At 33.7% G+C, this 24,435-nt stretch overlaps 1 protein-coding gene across 1 annotated transcript in view; it reads left to right on the plus strand.

Annotated features, from left to right (window-relative positions):
- LOC149776404 (secretin receptor-like) overlaps positions 1 to 19,796 on the plus strand; it is an 89,144-nt gene extending 69,348 nt beyond the window's left edge. Inside the window, exons 8-13 of the mRNA XM_089940813.1 lie at positions 13,591 to 13,651; positions 14,189 to 14,255; positions 15,862 to 15,953; positions 16,500 to 16,647; positions 17,265 to 17,306; positions 18,415 to 19,796. Coding sequence (XP_089796939.1) covers positions 13,591 to 13,651; positions 14,189 to 14,255; positions 15,862 to 15,953; positions 16,500 to 16,647; positions 17,265 to 17,306; positions 18,415 to 19,017 — 1,013 coding nt within the window. The 3' untranslated portion in view covers positions 19,018 to 19,796. The remainder of the gene's footprint in view (positions 1 to 13,590; positions 13,652 to 14,188; positions 14,256 to 15,861; positions 15,954 to 16,499; positions 16,648 to 17,264; positions 17,307 to 18,414) is intronic.
- Positions 19,797 to 24,435: the final 4,639 nt, after the last annotated feature.

A 24,435-nucleotide genomic window follows, 5' to 3' on the forward strand; every position in this document is an offset into this window, starting at 1 on the left:
ATGGACAGCGTTCTTTTGCATACCAGGGCCCAGCAACGTGGAATGAATTGCCCACTGAACTTAGACACAACGACACAGTGATCACATTCAAGAGGGTTCTCAAAACTCACTTATTTCGACTGCTAGATCAAACTTAAAGACCTAATAATGTTTCCAACCTTAAATATTCTCAGCATATTTTTTTTTAATTGTTTCTTTTAATGTTTTCTAATTTCATGGTGTTTGTTTTTGTAATCATATCATTATATGTTTTTTATCTTATAGGTGTTGTCTAATGTTGTAAAGCGCTTTGAGCTTCTAAAGATTAGGCGCTATACAAAGTCCTCATTATTATTATTATTATTGCACTATTATATCAATATGTACTCATCTGATAATATCGTAATATTATATCAATAGGTATTCATCTGATAATATCGTAATATTATATCAATATGTACTCATCTGATAATATCGTAATATTATATCAATATGTACTCATCTGATCATATCGTAATATTATATCAATATGTACTCATCTGATAATATCGTAATATTATATCAATAGGTATTCATCTGATAATATCGTAATATTATATCAATATGTACTCATCTGATAATATCGTAATATTATATCAATATGTACTCATCTGATAATATCGTAATATTATATCAATATGTACTCATCTGATAATATCGTAATATTATATCAATAGGTATTCATCTGATCATATTTTGCTATTATTTTATATCAATAAAAACTTAAAATATGAATCAATAGTTCATCCAATATCCATATCAATAATTATTTCCTTGGAAATAAAACTGTCGCATAAGAACGTACCACAAAAATATGTAATAAAAAATACGAAAACGTCAAAATCTTGTAGCAGCTAGCAAGGGGTCTTAGAACAGTTTATGAATGTGAGAGAATAAAGTAACTCAGTTTTAAAAGATAGAACTGAACAAATGTCATACGTACTACAGACGCTGTTACTAAAGAGTCATAAAACAGAACAAATCATTTTTCTCAAATGAAACTAAAGACCCACATTCGCCGGACTATAATTCCAAGCATTATGTTGTTGTTGCTTTTGTTGTTTTATATTATGTTTTCTTTTTCCTATCACTTCGCATTTGTATGATTTCCAAACCGTAGATAGGAATTTCATGCCAAGTAAGACAAAACCGCCCCAAGTAACAATTGGACAAATTGATTATTATCTCTAACTACCGAGCATCTTACATATCTTCATTCTAAGACTATTAATGGTATAACTGGCACATGATATCATTAGATAATTGAATCCACTTAACTATGACTACTGTACGTACTAAATGGCTAATCGCTCGTTTTGAGAAAATCTTTCCAACAACGATTTACTATAATGAAGCAAATACGTCTGAGAATATGCTGACTCTATAAAAGGAAACATAATTAAAAGTAGGACATACTCTAGATTTTTGCAATATTTGGAGACAGTAGCAGACATGCACAACACATATATACATTAAGAAAGAAAGCGAGAGGAAAAAAATATGTCCTACTTGTATCAACAGCATTTAGAACATCATCACAATTATAAACAAACGTGAGTGCATCGCTCTCTCTCTCTCACTCTCTCTCTCTCTCCACATAATTTGCATTGACTTGAAACTTTAAGAATATATCTGTTTTTACGTATATTTAATTAATTAATGATATTTGCTTTGAACTTGATTCTTGCAGTCCATTTGTTTAAAAATAATTTGCAATAATTACCATTTATCTTTCATGCTCTAAAACGTATATTAGTGTGTAATGATTATGGGTATGGAAGCAATTGAAATTACCTTTTTATTTGCAGATAGATTACATATGGAACAACAATGGAAGTTATTAATTAATAGTTATATATTTACAAGCTTTTCTTAAAGTTTCATCAAATTACTCAATTATTATGTCGAGATTTTATTGCCAAGATTCTATATTGGCTTAATCTGATATCGATTGCCATTAAGACTCAATTTATTTGCATATGTTTTGAACCACTGGCAAGCTCAACGTATCTTTTTCCCCGCTTATTTCCTAACGCACCTTGATACACCACGAGAGGCCACCTTAATTGATCCAGGACAACAACAAAATAACAGAAGAGGCTCATTCCTTATGTGGGATCACTACTATTCTTTCTCATTAATTATTGCCAGAGAGATGCTAATTAGGATTATTTCTGATTTGTCAAGACTATGTAGTAATAGTCATAATGCAAGAACGTGTACATGTACTAAATTGTAGTAGCACGTAGCTGTAGATCGTCACGAACCCATTTTAGAAACGCATACATGTAAACATTTTAGTTTCTTTGCATCCTAAATCTGTGTAGCCCTCATGGCCATCGTATGATAACGAAGACAATGTTGATGTTGACAGAGTTAAGGCGTTCTTATTGACAGGATGTAGGAGATAAGAGGCATCGATTTAGGTGGGTGCGGTGCTGGAGTTGTACGTTAACAATATTGACGTTCTTGGCAACACTTGAATACATGCAGGACACAGACTCATGAAAACAGGTGTTACCATTTCATCCGTAGTTATAATTTCATGACTTAGTCGAGAATAGAAGACGTTCATTAAAACGCAGTTGTGCTTAGGCTCTATTAACACAACGATCTAATGTCCGAAATAGATCGGCAAGAATTCAAAGATACATATGAAATGTGCATTAGGTATTTTATATGATTAAAATTCAATCATTCAGAGTGTGTACACTCGTCCTACGTGTATAAACCTAGCCATCTCAAATGCTTTTGTGGGTCTGTAGTGATGAAATTGCACATACAAGTATGTATCATCCATCCCTCTGGTCGTTTTGGATGCGTAACTTATTGTTTGCTTCCAACATTTTAGAAATGATGTGATATTTGTCCCGCGCTTATTGATTAAATGAACTTAAGTTATCTAGAAACGTTTCTGAAGCTTAACGTATAGTCAGTCTAAAATACCAAGACCGACCCCACCCCACCCCCACCACCATTTTGAGTAATCGGGATATTTTTAAAAGAAGACTAGAAGAAATTCTTGAATTTTATTTCAGCCTGTAATTTATATCTTGGTGTCTAGATTTCATTTGCTCTATTCACATTTACGTAAGCGTATATATTATATTACCAGTGGTGACATCATTTTGAAACAACGTTCTTTTTCCATTTATAAAGTTATCTGTCCTCATGTATGATATTCAGACCTGACGTTCAGACCTGACGTTCAAGCCTATTTCATTTTTATTTTTTTTATTTTTTTTACCTCTCTCTCTCTCTCTCTTCCCATCATGATAAACTGATTTTAAAATGAGTCACGGCTGTTGACCTTCAAGTGCATATTTACGTAATCCATGAGAAGGCATTGTCAGGAATACGTAAAAATGAACCATAAACAGTGTCAACGTTTTATAATTAGTTTTCCACATGAAGCATGCAAATTGACAGTGACACTGACTGAACTTGCATGACATTTTGCTATTCGATATTGTGTCAAGCATACATCATAGTATACATGTAACATTAAACATGAACGGGTACATATTTTTAAGAAAACCTCTTGAATAAATACAGTACTCAGATTGTCTGATTAGCGATTTTAAGTCTCAATGTAATTATAATCATGGGTGAGAAGGAAGGAGAAATCAGACGTGGATGACTGTTGATTGCACACGAAATTTAGTGACATTCGAAACTTTTGTACAACGTGTGTTGTCGAAATAGACAGTGTGTGTGTGTGTGTGTGTGTGTGTGTGTGTGTTTAATTTTGGATCTTAACGTAGCGTTAACAATGTTTCAGTCATATCGCTACGATGTCTAAGTGTGACAGGTTACAATGAGGCATCCCAACATTCACATTATCCTGACACCAGGTCGAACAGTCCTGTACACTAGACTCTTAATGTTTGGCGCCATGCGAGGCAGCTGCTAGTACCATATTTATAAGTCTATGGTATGATTCGGCCGGTGTAGAACCCGCGACCTTCTACATACGAGGCGGATGTTCCAACCATTTAAGCCACCAGATCGGACTCCGAAATTGAAAGAAAACTTGCTAACACATAACTATTGACGTGTAAATGTATAAATAAACAAAATTAAAAGTCAATATCCTTACAAGGAAATTCGCAATTATTAAAATATGTTGATGTTAGACTCTTACATATGTTAAATAGTACTATCTCGTTTACACAGTAATTCCATCCGAGCAATGTTTACCGTATCAATCAGCGCAAGAAAAGTGTCAACGAAAATAAAGATCTCTTCATCTTCGTACAGAACCAATCATTAATTTGACAAAATATACAATTTTAAACATTATATGTACAAAATACATCTGTAAAAGGTCTCTGTCTAAAATGTATTGATAACATTTGGAACCTTTTTAATGAATGAAACCGTTAAACACCTTGGGACACAATGGAGAAGCAAATCCATCCAAAGCGACGGTTTTGGCCTGACGAAATAGTAGATATAAGGAAATATTTCACTCTTAAAGTGGAAACAATTTGTATTGTTAAGTGTAACGAAACCACTCGTGACAAGTTAATGTTGCTACTTCACTCTTATCACACGTCGTCATAGACACTAAATAAACACAGATATCCTCAGTGTATCATTATAATGACATCCTTTTTTCACAAACGTGGAACTATTCACCAACGCGCAACTTAAATGGCATTGAATATGGGAGGGGGGGACTATTACATATTGACTGGACATACGAACATAATATGAATTATTCAAAATCTGGTCTCTGGTGCCATGAAGGTCAACACACACACACACACACACACACACACACACACACACATATATATATATATATATATATATATATATATATATATATATATATATAGAGAGAGAGAGAGAGAGAGAGAGAGAGAGAGAGAGAGAGAGAGAGAGAGAGATGTGATAACCATATCTAAACCTTCGTGTATCGAGCAAATATTGCTGTTCTTCGGGTCTGTGAATTTCAATGGATGCGGCAGCAAGCCATCGCATCCAATCAAAATTAAGTTGTTCAAATTTGAACACTGTTCTTATATGATCGAAACAAGGGCACAACACAACTTGAATGGACTGATATATAAGCAGTTTTCCAGAACCAGTCCGTGTTTGTACAAATACCATTCACTCAATACACATGTAATGGTTACTCTCTGGTATATAATCATACTTTCGATGTTAAACTTGCAAAGCATCCTTTTCTGGTCAATTGCCCCCACCATTTTAGGCCAGTGTACAATGCACCACACTACTGGTTAGTTGGCATTACATACATAGGGAAGCAACTCATGAAATCCAATAACGTTGCTATAAGAAACCCCACTATATATGTTCGATCCGCCAGGGTGTAGATAGAGTTATCATATTGGAACCTTGGCTAGCGAAGATGTGTAATAGTAAGCTTTATGCTTTACAATAGTCCTCTATGAAAACTTTAAAGATTTGTTTCGAAATATTGAGGCAGACATGGAATGACATCTTATGTCGTTAGGTCAGATGTATACTGAGAAAGACCAATAAACTGACAGATTGAAACATACGATTTCAAAGCAGACTAAAATTTGAGACATGAGTAGTTGTGGGACATCTGAAGCATTGTATTAGGCGAAACGGCATCCGAATCATCAATATTCAAGCCCCATCTGCTGACCCTAAGGAGTTTATCACAAATAGGATGGTCACTATTTTCTTTAAAGATAAACTTGAAGTTGATGATTTACTCTTCGATGCAATCGACCGCCCTCGCGTTCGTTTAAAACCTTCTGAGCATGTTTTCAAATACTGAAGAGGGCAGAACAAGCAAATTTAATCACAGTCATGGTATGGCAGACGATTGGAGCATATACAAACAAATCAGGAATAAAGAAGATTAATAAAAAGTATGATACTGGGCTGATGCAGATCTTTCATTATCTGATACGACGAAGGTCCTTAAACCATTTGAAAAATATAGAATCAGTTTTGCAAGAGTGACATAAGATATGTAAGTTACTGAACAAGCTCAAAATTTCTGTGATTTTTATTATTATCAACTACTTTTGGTCTGGCTTTGAACAGAGACTTAACATTACGCCGAACGAATACTGTGTTTCAGATAAAGTGCTGATGTGGTTTGAAACTTAATTAAGAAATAGAAAATATATTTTACATGATACTATTATAGATGCTGGTGTACCATAAAGAAGCGTACCTGGATCCATGTTGTTTTTAGTCGACGTAAATGCAGATGACGAGTTTTCCCACCATTTCTATACAGATAACTTGCTTGTGCGTTATTCAACCAGTTATTGCGCTGAAATATGATTCAAGAATAATGATCTAACAAACTGCATAATGGTCCAATCAGCGGACCGTAAAGCTTAATCAGGAAAATCCAGTGGCTAGGTTTGTTTGATGGGGTTTCTACGATGTTTTTACTTTGAATTTTGCTTGGATAGTTTTGCTGTATTTACCGACAGACAAGAACGTAACAAACATTCTTAAACATGGTTTTGAAAATACTGAGCTACAGTATGTACATTCTCATCGTCATCTTAGATTTCTACTTTCATTATTTGCCATAGTGGTGTCATTCTAAAATAGCATACTTTTGAATAGCCAATCTCCGAAAACAAAAATATAATTATTGCAGGAACATTGTATGTAAGCTATGTACAACTGGTATCAAGCCCATTCGTGAAATATGGCTGTGTAAATCAGGGATGAGTGTTCATTGATAGATTCAGAACAAAACCGAAAACAAAACAACAACAAAACACAACAAAAAAAGACCAAAAAACCTTGACAAACTAAAGCTTTAAATTGCAATAGTAGTTTAACGACTTCCAAGACCCATTGATCTCTTTTCGAAACTGGGTGTTGAAAGTCTACAATCTTTGACAAAAGAGACAAAACCTATTACAACTCAATAAAATTAAAACGAGACCAATTCCGGACTATCGTATTGAGTTACCCCACCTTACCTGCTGTGTCCGAACAAATAATTTAAAACCTTCCATGTTTCAATAATATAGGCACTTTCACTTTTCAGATTACATTCTACTAAATCATCTTTCATACCCTCAACAGTGGCTTCATGGAGCGATTTCGACGAGTAGGACTTCTTACAGCTCTTTAGTCACTGTCTCATAGATTTTATCCATATAAGATTGCATCATTATGTAAGCTCGTTGAAAGGTGATATTTACCGCATTCGACTTTTTGACACCTCATTCTGTTCCCGCGATGGGATAGAAACCACATTGAATAAATTTATGTTCTGCATAGTCAACAGCGAACTGGGTTGATGGAAAAATAAATTACTCAAAGTGTTATATCCAGCTGTTAGCTTAGATTTTGGGGAATGGACGATGCTTATTCAAATTGTGAACGCTGTATTTATGCCTCTCTATCTCTCTCATCATTACTCATCAGTAGCTTTCCCTACACTGTAAATAGGTGGCAATACTCGTGTCATACCGGCGGAGGGTTAATTAGGTTGCCACAAATTTTTACCAGTCTTATTGAATCATATTGTATGGTATATGTAAACTAAACTAAATGACTGATATAGTTCCTTACACACTCTGTACAACGAAGTAACATTGATTTATGTCCGTAATCTTCGATGTGTTATAATAATGTCTTCTAAATGATATTTTGATACCGTACTCGCAATTTAAATTCCTTTTTAGTGGATTATTAAGAATAATACGGCTTTTAGATCCTTGGAGGAGGGGATTTGTACATTTTCTTTGTCGAGTAATATGGTTATTAACCTTAACCTTCGGCTTTATGTTGTAACAAGACAATTCGGCCACAGGAATTTATAGAATTTCTCAGCAATGTTACTATAGTATAATATGTCTACTAGATCACTCCATCTGTAGGCACCATATTTCAGGTATTTCTAGTGTAGTTGGAGACCTCAGAAATGTGATTAATCAGAAATTGTAATCCCAGTCGCTCATATTTGCTTTGCATTTACGTCATAATAAATGGCACACGTGGGCTAAGAGACATTACTGAACGTCTTATGATTTGTGATGACGGATCATCTTTTGTGATATCGATTGTCTCCATTTTGCCATTAATTTCCTTACATTTTACCAACTGTATGCTAATAGAGTTGAATATTAAACAAATAAAGTGTTTATTAAGCTAGATTAAAGACTTTGCCAAGATCTGAACGTAAGGCGACTAAAGTATAATTTAAGTAACGACAACAAGCTGTTGACTGGAAGTTGTCCTTTTTTATTGTATTCAAAATTAGCTTCTGCAATTTGACCAATGGACAGGATATACATGTTTAATGATGATGCATGGCAGTAACGAACTCGGGAAATGGGTTATATTTTTATTGCTGTAAATCATGTCTCGATGAAAGATTACATTAATCTTACTGACAATATTGTCTATGCCTAGGGAACAAATGAATTGGTGATTATGGCCAATCTGTTTCGGAATTTTGCCTAATGCATTCGTTGTGGATACGAAAGCTAATCACCTTCTGAACCGAAGCGCTGTTATTGCTTGCTCTTAGTTAAATTAGTTCTTAGCATATTGCATCTCACATGTACATGTAATCAATCCTTTTTTAAACAGAGACATTAATAAATTATGTTTGAACAAGGGCATCCTTGATTAATCATAGTTTTCAGTTGAAAACGCTTTTTAAAAAAGTTACATTTTCTATTATTGCTTAACTTGAAATGGATTCAGTGTCACAGTATAATGTTGAGAGAATGTGCATTTTTTCTCATGTTTGTATAATTATTATCTGATATACAATACATATATACTGAAAACTTCCAGGTCGCTATTACCTTTGTTCTATACTTCTATAAGCTTCTGCCATAAGTAACAAAAGTGAACCGACTACTATAGAACAATTTTGAAGATAACTTAGTGTACTGAACATATGGGTAATCAATTTATCACATAGTTGGTACACTTTGCATACAGTGTTTGCGGTTAAGTAAGTTGGATATGTGAACATGTTAACATATTGCGTTCTGCAAATCTGATACAACATGAAATATATGTTTGCACAGTATTTTCGTTATTGTTTGGCTGGGACCATGGGCATTGTTCTTGCCCCGCCTTCTGTAACCCTTTTTTAAAACCTATTTATATAACCAATATGGCGCACATTTCTCCATCGGTAGCCCAATTAACACTGATAAAAAACGTAACGTATATCGGAATATGGCCACTTTACTGTACGTAATACATTTCAACTAACACTAGAACATGAGTAAATTGCAGCGATATGGATCGTGCGCACCACTCACAGGACAAGCATCATTTAACCAATCGGACTAAATAAATTTTAATTCGCTAGAAAATAATGACGGAACATATTGGTCTCCAAACTGACAGACGTATCCAAAACAGCAATTTTCTGTATCAAATAACGCAAATATCCAGTTACAAAAAAATATTAAATTTGTAATCATTGTACTCAGCTGTACATCTAATGTTGACTTAGTACAAGCTCTTCATCCAGTAAGCATCGCTTCACACCAATATCCAACAACTAGAAACCAAGTTTATTCTACCGTTTCCTTGTACTGTGGTGAATGTTCATAGTCGAATCAAGTCACTGTTCAGTGAAATGGTTGTAAGCAGTCTCATCAAAAAACATGAATAACGCGCATCTAATACTCCAACTTGCCTAACTCAAGTTAGCTATGTTTCATTTGAAGTTAATTTCCATCAGAGATCCAGTCTTAAAAATTTATACCAGTGTTCTTTTTATTTGAAAGGACAGTTGCTTTGTGAATCACAATATGTGAAAAAGAAAAATCTCACTTGAATTTTAACCCATTTTCAATTTGTGCATTATTGGTTCATCTCAAGCGTGTGAATATCTGTGTTAGCACGCGCAAGAATTTAAAGGTGAATCATCTGAGTCGGAATTCAATGAATCCCGAATATCATAGCTTTTTCTTACTATAGAAATCCTTTTCACTAAAATGTATGAAACTCGTTGAATAATTTTTCCACACCAAGGCTCGCAAAAAATGCAATAATTCAAATCGTTTCATAAATGCAATGTTAAATCATTACCCATTTGAGATTCCAATATAAAATATGGATATTTCACATTCCTAGTCATGGGATGCTCGTGTAATTAAATACGAATGTTTCAAGTTACTGTGTGTTTCGATGCGTGCTGCAGTTGATAACGTACTTAGGTTCTAAAAACAACGTTTGTAGCAAAGATGAACAAGGTACATCTTTCAAATTGATGATGTACCGAGTATATCCCCGAAATTCCTAACGCATTCATACGATTTAACTTTCAACATGTTTGAAATGTTTCATTATTTTGACATGCTTTAATGCCCTATTTTATGATATTTTATGTCTTGCACCTGAAAACAAACATATCCATCTGCCAAGTATGAAATAGTCACACCAGCGTCAGGGGGCAGGGGCCAGCTTTATGTACAAATTTAATGCCGCAATCAGCGACCTAGTATAAAAAATCATTTAAAAAAATCAAATACACAAGTGAGGTCAAAAAGGTCCATAGTTTTAGATACCTATATTAAAACAAAGCATACGAATATTATCCACTTGACCAGATAAGTCAATGTCAGTTCATAGCAGAAAAAGTGTATGCACCAAAACCCCAAATTGCTACCTGTAATTTTCATGTCTGAAGGTCATTTTAGACACCATGTGATGCGCACAGTGCAAACACAAGCCCTTTTCCTAGATGACAATTCTGCAAAATAGTGTGTACTAAACAGGCTGATGCAACTGAGAATAGTTGTCATCCAAGCGGTTTATGAGATATTCTACTTGACCCAAACCCGTGTGTTCAAAGCTATGGGAGGCTAGCTTTTGTTCCTAACCGACTATTTGTATTTCACATATGGAGCTCAGTGGAAGGTTACTGGACATAGAACACATTTAATTTTACTATATATGTTATGTACATTTGTTTCTCAGTACTGACCTTTCCACTGTGTTACAATCTATACAAACTCTGTGTTAATCTAAAATACCTTCAAAGATGACGGTGAAGTTCTTGTCAAAGGTTGACCTGCATTTTTGAGAGGCTGGACTGTAAACAGAGGAGCATGTAAACAGAACACAGATTTCACTTCCAAATCATCACCAAGGCCTTATTACTCACCGTGCACATTCGCCAAAATACACACGGACAACCACACGCTGCGGTCGTTTTCTCAAGAATAAACAAGTACTTTTAAATCCAAACCAAAATACATAGATCTAACTCTTCTATCATCACCTAAATGAGAGAGGAAATAATGTTCTAAAAATAGATTAGAACTACATTCGTATGTACTGAACTGGAACTATTAATTGCGAACCGATTCCTGACAGGCCCAATTTTGTTATGGCCAATTTTAGTCAAACTTTTATATTTACATGCCACACCTATTTCAACTTTTAACGTGAAGTCTTTTTGAATGTACTTGCAAACAAGACATGTGACACCTGTCAGAAAGTGCTTAGAACTGGTGTTCCACAGGGTGCAAGGTTTGGTTCATGCGCTCTTGAGAAACCAAAACTAAATTTGCTATATCTTCCTTTATGATAAGAATTTTTCAATGCAGTACAAACTTAATTCTAATACAGGATAAGGCCTGTGTGTAAATGTGTTTGAAATTAAAATATATTGATAAATTAAATTTAAATGGAAATTTAAATGAACATATAATTTTTTCAAACTAAATTTTATTGAAAAATTAAATTTTCATGCCAGTTTTAAAAGTAACTTTGACAGCTTTTAAACAGCAAATTTGACTAATGAATGGCATTTAAAACAAATGGTAGTTTGGGTCTGCACAACTGAGAACATTTTTCCCAGGAGTAGTGAAGCAACATATCTCAGAGTGATTTAGCAGCAGACCGCAATATGCCTGTCCAGATGCATATAGATGTACACACGTAAGAAACAATGACATTGCTATATTCCACATTTATTGTGTCAGGTACTTAGGTAGTTGTTTGCATAACTAATAGCACACTCAGATTGAAAGTTCTTATGGGACCACTACCATGTTTTATATTTTTAAAAATGCATTCCATTTCAATGTCGATAACTACAAAAGGTGACAGTGGGATAGAAAAATACAATTTCTATGGAGGCTCTACCTTACTGAACAATGGTGCTAATCTCTCTCATGAAGACCTAAGCCATGTCTTGGAGGTTTTATATGTCATTGTGGTGATATGAACTAATCTTGGTCACTTATGGCAGTACGCTGCACATGTCCTTATGAAACCTTGCTATCACCACCGGACTACTGGAGAGCTTCCAAGCGGATCCAACTCTAAAACTTTGTTCCAGATTCCAGGCTAGACCTGAAAAGATATAACACGTTTCACGTAATTCTAGAAAATAGTAAGACGTAGGTAAATTAAGTTAAAATGTGTTAGATATGATGATTTCAAAATAACTCTAAGGTTGCAAGCATGGGAAAAATATTAAACTTGACAGAATGAGACTTAGAAATGTGAAACAATGGGCATATATTAAACTGATAAATTCATCTTAAAATATATGAGGTTTCTAGAAGCATATTTAGCCATTTAAACGTTAAATAACCAATCAGGTAGAGTATGTATTATTAAGTTTAAGGCAATGTTGGGGTGGTGAGGTTTGATCATTGGTGCAAACATTAGTACATACCAATATACAGGAAAGTCAAGGGACAATGTACTAAATTAAAATATATTGCTATAAGCAATCTTACTCATGAGGGAAATGCTAATTTTGGATATTGCAAGTGAATACAGCCAAATGTGGTCACACAGATCAACTATAGGTACCAATACATCCTATAACATCAACTAAATGTGAAATTCTGATCCCCAAAACTTGTAAACAAGGATGGAAATTTGCATGGGGCATATACAATGTACTTGTTAAGATCGAATGTGCAAACATAATCAAAATACTGTTTAAACCGTTTTGTGGATATAAATATTTTCCCCTAACAGAGAGGTTGTTTTGTTCAAAATGTTATTAAACTATATTGTACTCGTTTTGCTATCAATTATATATATATATATATATATATATATATATATATATATATATATATATATATATATATATATATACACACACACTGATGTCTTGGTGGAGTTTTGGCCGTTTGTCAATTTTAAACCAGACGATATGATGCACTGTACATAAAGAAGTTTTTTTTCTTGGCATCACGAGCGTCATTTTTATGAAGTCTTTGTCTTCCCACACTATAGCTAAACACAAACAGTACATATCTTCTGTTTGTTTAAGTTTAATTTCTTTTCTTTTTACTTCAATTTGTTCTATCTATATTTGAGAGCTGGTAACTCGCCTTTGCAATTTTGTTTTAATTCCAAATACCCATCTCTAGAATGAAAACGTTACACGTATAAAATGTGGTAATGTGGAATTACTAGAGTACTTTAAAACACCATGTTTACAATAGCTATATCGTGATCTTAATTGGTATTTTGCAATAAATGTGTTGTTTCTCATTAATTTCCAATTCAGTTTTATTGTGATTAGATGATCGTTAACATTGCTTTGCTGACTCTTTTGTATTACTTTTTTATTGATCGATTTAGGATTCCCCTGGCTCTTCATAATTCCGTGGGTTCTTGCCAGATATTTCCTGGACAACACTTTGTAAGTTCTCTTAAATTTAAGTCCTAGGAACTAATAAAAAGGTTACAACAAGAACATGGAATGATTTAGTGTTATACTTAAATGCACAGTGATATTTCTTTTATTTAAATTTACAGTCATATTTCTTATTGAATAAGCGAGATTTTCTTCGCTTATATAGTTTGCAAGCCTAAAGAATTACACGTTTGAAAAGAACTTATATTTGTCAATATGAGGATTGTAAAGGATGTGACATTATGTGTACACTATAAATTAAACAACTGTATTTAAAAATCCTTGCATATGCTTTTAACCTAGTTTATTCTTTTCTGAGTCACATAGAAACCTTGTATAAGAATGTAATCACAGAATGGTAAATTGCATGATCTTGTAGAAACTTAGAAAAACAAACTGTTGTTATAAGGAGAAAGAAACTCTCTCTCCCTCTCTCTCTCTCTCTCTCTCTCTCTCTCCATGTGTCCTTATACCAATAAACTGATTGATATATTTGTTGTCTAAGTCTAATATTAATATGTTTCTTTATTTCCGTATAAACAGGTGCTGGAATATACATAAAGGAGACCTTATATGGATAATAAAGGGACCAATTGCGGCAACAATTGTAGTAAGTTGGTCTGCGCTGTTGAATTATGAGCAACTAATATGTAATTGAGGGAATCGCTCTGTGTGTGTGTGTGTGTGTGTGTGTGTGTGTGTGTGTGTGATTTGGGTTTTTAACGTAGCTGTAACAATTGTTCAGTCATCTCGCTACCGTATCTGCAGTGTGACAATTTATAGTGATGTCTAGCACTGGGGCATCATTTCGCAGACATGTAGCATGATATCCCATCCAGTCACATTATGCTGACACCAGGTCGACCAGTTCTATCGCAAACATTTTAATGCTGAGCGCTAAACGAGGCGGTTGCAAGTTCTATTTTTTACACGTCCTTGGTATGACTTGGTTGGGGATCGAACCCACGCTCTAACCACTCAGGCCACAGGAAGGTTGTCTATTTAGGACATTTTTAAATACCATCGAGGCACTGTATTCTTTGCAATTATATTTTATTTTGTTATGACGGATGCATGTACTCTGTGACTACCTTTCTTTCCAACTGTTCGTGGGTAGAGTTAATCAAAACTTGGTCATGTACTGTATAATGATTATGTGGGATAGAAAATCAATATTTTATGAGTTTTAATAAGTTTCGAATTGCTGAAATATATCACCTAAGAAGACATATTAGAACGTTTAGAAAATCGTACATGGAGAAGAATGGACCCTCGATTGTGAGGACGAATGTCCGTTTTAATGAAACAAGTCAATATCAGTATATTCTATTCATGCTTAGCGCGCGATTAAGTTCAAATTTATCTGGGCGGATTTGTGTGCGCGTTAATAATGTTGTGTAATGATGAATCTGCACTTGTGTATTTAGTTTGGAATACGGCATACATTTAGTTCCTTTGTTTTGTGTAGCGTATTTTTCTTTGCATAATTAAGCCTTAGGTATAATACAAAATGAGCACATAATAAAAAGGTTACTTATAACAAGTACTTATAGGTTACTGCGTTTGTATGGGACAATATGAACTCGTTTTGTCAGATGGATATACTGCACTCCCAAGGTCGTGCAGTATTTCCTTCCGAAAATCTCGTTCGTATTTTCCCATACAAATGCAGTAACCTATAAGTACTTGTTTCATTATTACTTGACAACGACGGTATCATTAAGACTTGTCAATGACGTCATTATTTAAATAGATTTGTATGATCTGAAGACAGTAATTCAATGTTACTATGAACTTTCATGCTCCAGAACACTTGATTGTTATTTTCCTGAGATGTATGCTTGTACTTTTCTTAAGTAAATCAAGATTTTGTTTAATAGCTGATTGATTAGATTTTGTTCTTCCCTTATATAATAGTGACAGCATCATGTCTTCCCTATATAAAAGTGACAATATTATGTCTTCCCCTATATAAAAGTGACAATATCATGTCTTCCGTGTATAAAAGTGACGATATCATGTCTTCCCCTATATAAAAGTGACAATATCATGTCTTCCCTATATAAAAGTGACGATATCATGTCTTCCCCTGTAATAAAAGTGACTATATCATGTCTTCCCCTATATAAAAGTGACAATATCATGTCTTCCCCTATAAAAAAGTGACGATATCCTGTCGTTTATATTTCTATTTATATTTGGCATTCTTTCTTCAGATAAATTTTGTTTTCTACGTCAACATCATTCGAGTGTTATTTACAAAGCTAACCTCCACTCCGTGCCCAGATGCAAAGAAATACAGATATAGGTAAGTTAAATTTGGTTTTATCATATTGATGATATTTATTTTATAGCAGGCTATCTTTCTTCAGATACATGTTGTTTTCTACCTCAACATCATACGAGTATTATTTACAAAGCTAATCTCGACTCCTTGTCCATATGCAAAGATATACAGCTATAGGTACGTTAAAACTGGCCTAAAGGTTACTTGTTTTCTTCTTTTTTGCTAATATTATCTAGCATTTATTTTCTTCAACTATATTACCTCATTTAACTTTCAAGTAAATATACAATTATTCTACGTGTTTAATGATTAGTTGTTATATATTTATTTATTTCTCTTCACCGATTATATCTAAAGATTAAGTGCAGCATTAAACTTTTGAGTCACGTAATTAAAACATATTGCATCTAAGCAATTATTTCAATTTAGAATTTAGACTTAATTAACGTTTTTCTTTTTCTATGAAGAAAATAAACTCCTTGTGATTCAGTGGTTAAAACTAAAGCTGAGAATCTCGTTTCGCTTTTATAACGCATTGTTTTGCATCGTTGTTTGCATCTGTTTCAGACGTTTGGCCAAGTCTGTTTTAGTCCTCATACCAGCTTTTGGAGCTTACTACATAGTGTTTGTGTGTATCACTTACCTAACACCTCATTTAGACGACATCGCCATGATAGCTATTCTATATTCGGAGATGTTTTTTAACTCTTATGGGGTAAGTAGTTTTTAACGCCCCTACAAGAATTTGGAAGGAGAATGATGTCATAGCCTTTCTGCCTCCGTCCGTCTCATTTAGTGTTGCGTTTGGATATATCATTGTCGAGTTACTTTCCCGTTCCGTGAATACATGTCTTGTTTAGTGACTAAAATATTTAGTTCCATCATTTGTTCCCGAAAACCAAATTGTTCTAGAATAACACAGTTCCGTTTAGGTTGTTTTGTTTGGCTTTAGAGTATGTGATATTTGGAAAAAGAGCTATTTCAACTTCGATTGCTGATTTGTTTGCAATGAAATAGAAAGATTGAACCAGGTTTTATGACTTTAGAATTCCCTACAACCATCCATGTATGACTAGAAATGAAATGAAATTATAAATACGTTTGATACTTTTTTGGCCGGTTTATTCCTTCAGTTTCCATCAGTTTGCGTTAGACCATAGCACGCCAATAGAGCACCGTGTGCAGAAGGCTTTACATGCTTTACCAATAATAAAAGAATTTGGGGGGACTTTTAAAGAATACGTACTTTAGTCAATAAAATATGTTTTCTTAACCAATATTTGCTAACATCAAATTGTGAAGAATGAATATAACTAATTTATTTCTTTGTAGGGATTTATCATCGCCTTGCTCTTCTGTTTCTTAAATTCGGAGGTAAGATACTTATTTTTTAAATTCAGAGGTAAGATACCATATGGTACCTTGTTCTCGTTTCAATCAAATAAAGAACCCCTACACACATGTGCTAGTATGCACGGACGCGTATGCACGCACGCGCACGCACGCACGCACGCACACACACACACAAATAAACATTACCTAAAAGCTTCTTATTTTAAATCTGAAAACGTGTGAAAACATAATGATATGAAAATTACAAATCGTTTGATAATGCTATCCAATTGACAATAGTTGGAGTCGGCAAATAGTACGCTTTCTTTCTTAGTTCAACCTTTATTTGTTTATTTATTTTTTGTAATCGAGTTTTGTTAACATGGCGCTTATGGGGGATTATATATGTGCTTTCTATTTTTTGTGAATTCCACGCTGAGATCTGAATAGACAAAAAGAACACAAGGAGGAGATTCAAATCATATTTTGTTGAGATTTTCCGAATTTCATAACATACTTAAAGAAGGTCTTTATCCATAATACATATTGTTTTTAAATTCCTTTTTAACGAAGAACATCTCTGCCGTGTCTTTGTATCTATCATGAACAAATGTTTAACAAAATCTGCATAGATCTTGTGAATGACTAAAGTTAAACCTGAGAGAGTCAATAGTGACATGTACATGTGAATTAGTCTCCAAACGGTATGAAAAAATATAACCTCACTTATGTCATATTACAAATCAATGTACTCAAAAGTACACAGTACGTAGACAGGTACAAACTACTTAGATAAGTACACACTAGTTACAAAAGTATACAACTACTTACAAAAGTACACACAACTGACAAAAGTACACACTGCTTGCACAAGTACAAGTCTGAACTGGGTTGATCTTTAAATTATAAACCGTTTTCTTCGCAGCTATTGCTACTGATATTAACATTGATTATTTAGTTCGTTGTAAAATTTACAGTTAGTATTAGGTATGTTTTCCAAAACAAAAAGCAAATATTTTGCGGATAGAAATGTATAAAGCCATAGGAAAAAAGACATCGCTGATATTATTTTAAATTTTATATCTATGCACTGCGACATTGTTTGCAAATGGTTCGTCTTTAACATATTGAATGTCTTGTTTCATTGTAGGTTAGATATGAAATCAAGAAGGCTTGGTATCGTCACTCCGTACGTGGGGGTAGCTGTACCAAAACATTCAGCTTTTTCTCGAATCATGGAAGGGGAGGCTACTCTATTCGTCCCACTCAAAATGGCGTCAGAGAGAGCAATCCTTGTTCGCAAATTACTACTTTATACGATACAGGAGAGAGCAGAAAAGGCTCGCGTCCTGAAAACATAGCTTTGTTAAATATGAACGACGATAATTGTGCAAAATATGAACAAGTCAGTAATCATTTATGTGAAACAAAACTCTTGAATTTAAAGGACAAATCAGATGACTGCAACGGTACTGATTTCACCACAACTCTAGCAAATGGCATTACTATTTATCCCGAGACTGAGAACGAATTTAAAGCAGATTGTTCTGAAACAGGTAAATGTAATAGACACTGGCCTGAAATAAGTGGTGACATAATCTCAGTACAGATTGAAAAGTCAGTCTACTATACGAAAAGCGAAGACAGTGAAAGAAATATTAGGTCTAATAATGATGCCAGAGAACTAAAGGTCAAAACAGATAGAGATGATTTCAGTTATGCTGACGATGACCTCAAGCTAAGCGAGAAGTAAATGTGTCAAATTTGAAAGAAAATTCTGCAATGGCTATTTTTAATGTTATTCCGCCAAAATTCCTTCACGGAAAGATGTAAACTTACACACGATTATTCGTGCTTTTAATTGAGCTTTTTCATATTTTAAATAATTTTAAAGGAATGCGCATTTTCAGTATGGAAATCTCATTACATGTAAATGTTTCTAAGTGACTCTGTTAATACGCAACATTCAGGTTACGTGCGAAATATATTTCTCAACCTCGGTTTTGTACAGGTTTGCGTAACAAAAATGTGTCTAAAGTAGGTAATTCTTTAGATCACCTGATGTAAGTAAAACTCACTAGTACGACATTATACTGTTAATAGACATGTACATTCGCCTTGTATACCTTTGTAAACAAAGCACCTAAAATTCATGCATGAAAATGGTATGTGTGGAACTGTATAAGGATATTGTTCATTTTGTTGTTGGTCCTGCTCTAACTGCTTTGGTCCGAGGTTATAATCCAACGGTATCTATACGTTTCCTGTTTCAACGGTGTATATCAGGGTGACCTATTGTTCCCAACATCGTATTTGAAAAGAGAGAGGTATAGAATAGTTGCTGTCGTTTCTCAACCCATGCATAAATCAGTTCGCTTGTCAATAACAATTTTCTGTTACCGAACTGTCAAATAGAACGAATTCAATAATTGGATCTCGATTTTGTTATGTAAATGACGGTAACCACGTCCTTTCTTGAATAAAAGCTGGTGTGCTTGTGATACTGTCCGTCAAAAAGCACGTACTCCTGTTTGTATTGTTGCGTAACTCCTTGTACACCATATATATATATATATATATATATATATATATATATATATATATATATATATATATATATATATATATAATTGATTTGTTGTTGTAAAAATAAGGATATTTCGTTTCGCAAAAAAATAATAATAGAAATACCTCCTGAATTCAAACACCTTTTGAAACGTTTCAGTATCATTTGACTCATCTACAGATGTGTTAAACAGATTCATATGTTACATTAACCCATACTAGTAGAACTTTAAACAATTACTGGGTATGAAAGAAAGAATTCTTATATATAGACGACATTGTCTCCGAGGTCTAACCTTATCCACTCAGGGACAAAACAAGAAGAGTTGGGATGTGCTTTACAACTAATCTTTAGTTCTATTAACGCATCTAGAAAGGAATGCAAGCGGCTTTCATTGTATTTTGTCCTAGATGCAAGGTCAATGTCATAAGGCAATAGTGTTAATTGTCCTGTCCGCTAGGTGATCTACACGTTGCTGATATGAAATAATATTTAACGGATGAACACTTGCTGATATATATATATATATATATATATATATATATATATATATATATATATATATATATATATATATATATATATATATATAACATGTATGTGTGTGTGTGTGTGTTTGTGTATGTGTGTCTGTTACCGAGTGGTCCTAATGGCTATAAATTAGTTATATCTGGGGTACAAACATACAACGTGCGTTGAATTATCACTTACATTGGACTAGTTAGACCATTGTGAAAACTAATTCCACCTTGCTCTTGACACAGGTTCTGAAAGCAACATTGATAAGACAGTGTCTTAATTATGAAATGGTGTTACTAGTGAAGACAGGGGATATAAAAACCTTTCCATTCGTTGCCTTAAGTTTACAAATTTAGAAGACATCATTCACTTTATATACTAAATTGAAAAAATTGCATTTTCACACTAAAATCAGATTTCTTATTGAAATTCATGTTCACAATAATACGTTTGGATAATCTCGGCATATTTTTGACATGTCATTCCAAAGAAGTACATTGTGTGTCTCTCCAACTTCCCACCAAGTTTTACACAATGACTGCGTGACATAGTAATCTTTTTAGAAAGCACAAAATCTTAAGCAAACAGCTGGATGGTCTTAATGTAAGTGTGCACATGAGGAAATAACTTTCCAACACAATGGTCAATAAGGAATCTTGAGTTTCATAGGCCCTGCTGAGCAGTTATCTAGAAATGTTGGTTTGACTGAAAAGGGTTACAAGTTAAAGAAAATTGCAGAAATGCTTTGGAACTAATCTTTTCAATATTAGTAATCAACATTTTTATGTGTGAAAACCAACAGCATTTTGTATGTGAAAAGCGTCAGCATTTTTATGTCAAAAGCAACAGCATTTTTATGTGAAAAGTAATTACATCGTTTTGTTCTGACCTAACAATGTATCAGTAAAGATGCGTGATCTTGAAATACCTGTGACATAGACATAATGGAACACTATCCAACAAGACGAAAAATCAAACTTTTTGAAGTTTTCTGGCTCTTAGCTTCCCATGTATGAATTTATATGAATTTTCGAAAGCTCGTTGAAGTTCAGTGTATTACTATAATTTACTTGAGTTACGAATCTTAATTTTATGTTAAATTAATCAAGAGATCCAGAATGGTTTTTAATTATCTATCGTCACTTAAAAGGTAATGTTATCACAGCTTCGGCCTACTTCAACTTGTATGGGGTGCTTATATATATATATATATATATATATATATATATATATATATATATATATATATATATATATATATATATATATATATATATAGTGTGTGTGTGTGTGTGTGTGTGTGTGTTCTGGAAAGTCCCAATCATTCGACGCTGGGACGAGTGAGGGACAACTGATACTCGACCTATCATCACTATACCCAGTACATTACAATTATTAGCTTAATACTGCTTAGTAGAAAAAGAAATGAAATGTCTTAAAAATATAAATCTGTCCCAAGGTAGTGACCTAACCGTACGTGGAAATGCAACATTTAATTTCAACCCAATAAACGAACGCCCAAGTTTGTTATCTTTCTGATCTATGTGGATTTGTCCAAGAAATGTTGTGCTCAGTGTCAGTCTGTGTAATTTCGGTGTGTCTCCATCATGCTGTGTCTTGTACACCTAAACAACTACGCATTATAAATCAAATGTTGTGTATCTCTTGATCTATTTTGGTTTCGTTTGAAAATTTATACACGTTTTCAAAACATTTATTCTCTCGGAAATAATTAGAATGTCACAAACCTTGTAAACATTTAGCTCACACTTACAAATATTTAAAAAAAATGTTTCTCCATAATTGGTCGTTTGTATTTTTTAAAAGTAAATTATATGCCTTAATTCCGCTTTTAAGATGTAACCAATGTGTACGTTACAAAAGGTAAAGGAAAACGTTGATTTCAAACACGAACATTTTGTCCAGCATGTTTTGATTCAGAGCCTGAACATCTGTTGAGATGAACAAAGAACTAAAGTTTTTCTTGAGTTTTGCTGTGAATGTTTAGCTCTTCTTAATACCTCAGATTCCATTTCCCAACTCTCCCTGACTTTGTAACTTCTTTCGCGATGGCTCGTAAAATGAAAACGTGTCATCACAGTCTTTATCACTTTCAAATTCGGAGGAAGCTCAGGATATAGGATTTAACAATGGTCCTAAGCTTATTTGGTGGAATTGATAACGTCACTAACGAGAGATGAATACATACATACATACATACATACATACATACATACATACATGCATGCATTACATTACATACATACATACATACATACATACATACATATATACATACATACATACATGCATGCATTACATTACATACATACATACATACATACATACATACATACATACATACATACATACATACATACATACATACATGCATGCAGACATACATACATACATACATACATACATACATACATACATAGATGCCAGATATATATTTGTAACTAAACATGATGGAAAGACGCTATGACATGTAAATGAATCATATTTTGACGACAAAAATCAATATTAGCATAATTTAGCTACTATTCGCACTTCAGAATATGGTTATATTAATAAATGCCAATTATGATTCATTGCATATAAAGTTAAATGAAAGAAAACCTTCCAAATTTTTCAGGGACAAAACTACGGTTGAAGCAGCAAAAGAAGGGACAGAATGTTTATTGTAAATAAATATATTTGTTTGCTAACACAAAATTTTTTTTTCGAAGTGTCGACAGTCGGATGTTTTATGGCAAAACAAATTCAAAGAATTAATGGTATGCTCAAGTAAGTGAAATTTATATTTCTTGTAATGTTTAAAATTAAGTGTAATGAAAGAGAAAGTATCATTTTACAAAGTTTCCATTTGGCAGAATAGAGTGCTACCTAATGTTATGAAATATATCTGGTTGTGAGCACATTAAGCTGGAATATTCCTCATGATCCTTTAAAGATTTTTCTCCATCAAGTTAGCAAGATATACATGTATCAATCATGGCTCCGTTTCATTGCTTAATGATTCATTATTTCAGATCTTGATGGGCTTTACGATTACATGAACTGCGTTTCTGTACCCTCTTCGATCAGGAAATATACTCTTTGATATGTTGTGAAGTGTCGTGTTTATCACGTCAAGTATTTGCCATCTAGTTTGTCAGAGGACGAAAAATCGGTTTTTCACAGACTTTTAATTTCCGTCTTCTCTAACATCTTGATCTGAACTCACTAGCAAAGATTTTATGTCAATCAGCTCACGTACAGTTTACAATAACTCATCCTGCAATGATTTGTACCATCAAAATTGCAGTGCTTCTTATTACAGTGACTGGCAATTACGATGAAGATGGTTCTGTCTGTTGAGGAAAGTCAATGAAAATAAATAGAAATATGAGATATGAAATTAAAATAAATCATATATTTGGTTGACGAAATCGAAATTGCCTAGTTTCTAGTCGGACGTGCTTAGAAACGGAATTGATCAATAAATGTAAAATATGATACTAAAATCTCTGTCTCTTTCTCTCTCTCTCTCTCTGTCTCTCTCTCTCTCTCTCTCTCTCTCGGTACCGTTGTGAAAGATTCTTTCACAATGTTCTTTTTTAGTCTGTTTTCTTTGTTTTATATTTTTCACTATTGCCTGACGCGTTAAGTAGCATTTGCTACACGCTTTAAACCAATAAGCTGGTATTTTGTCTACTCGATAATTTCGTGTAAATTGAATGCCTGTTACACATACTATTAGGAATAGCTATACTGATAGAAGCAAACTACCAGATATTTTAGCCATACAGCTATATTCCTCGTTAAATTTATCATATTGATAAACCATGTCCATTAGGGTCACGATCTTCATGACTAAATTTGTACATAAAGCACAGTGATCAAAGCTGTATATGGTTATAGTAAATGAAGGTATAATGGCAAAGTTTGATGAAAGAGGTGATACGCATATTTTGCAAATTTGACGTAAAAGATATATACAGGTGAATCGATATCCTCTTTTGCATTGGCATGGAAGGATCAAATCGATTTTCCTCAGTCTGGTACGCCTTAGCACCAATTTTCGTCAAATGAATAACTTTT

The sequence above is a fragment of the Sinohyriopsis cumingii genome, chromosome 18 (genome assembly GCF_028554795.1).
Source record: "Sinohyriopsis cumingii isolate HCF-2022 chromosome 18, ASM2855479v2, whole genome shotgun sequence".
Taxonomy (NCBI): domain Eukaryota; kingdom Metazoa; phylum Mollusca; class Bivalvia; order Unionida; family Unionidae; genus Sinohyriopsis; species Sinohyriopsis cumingii.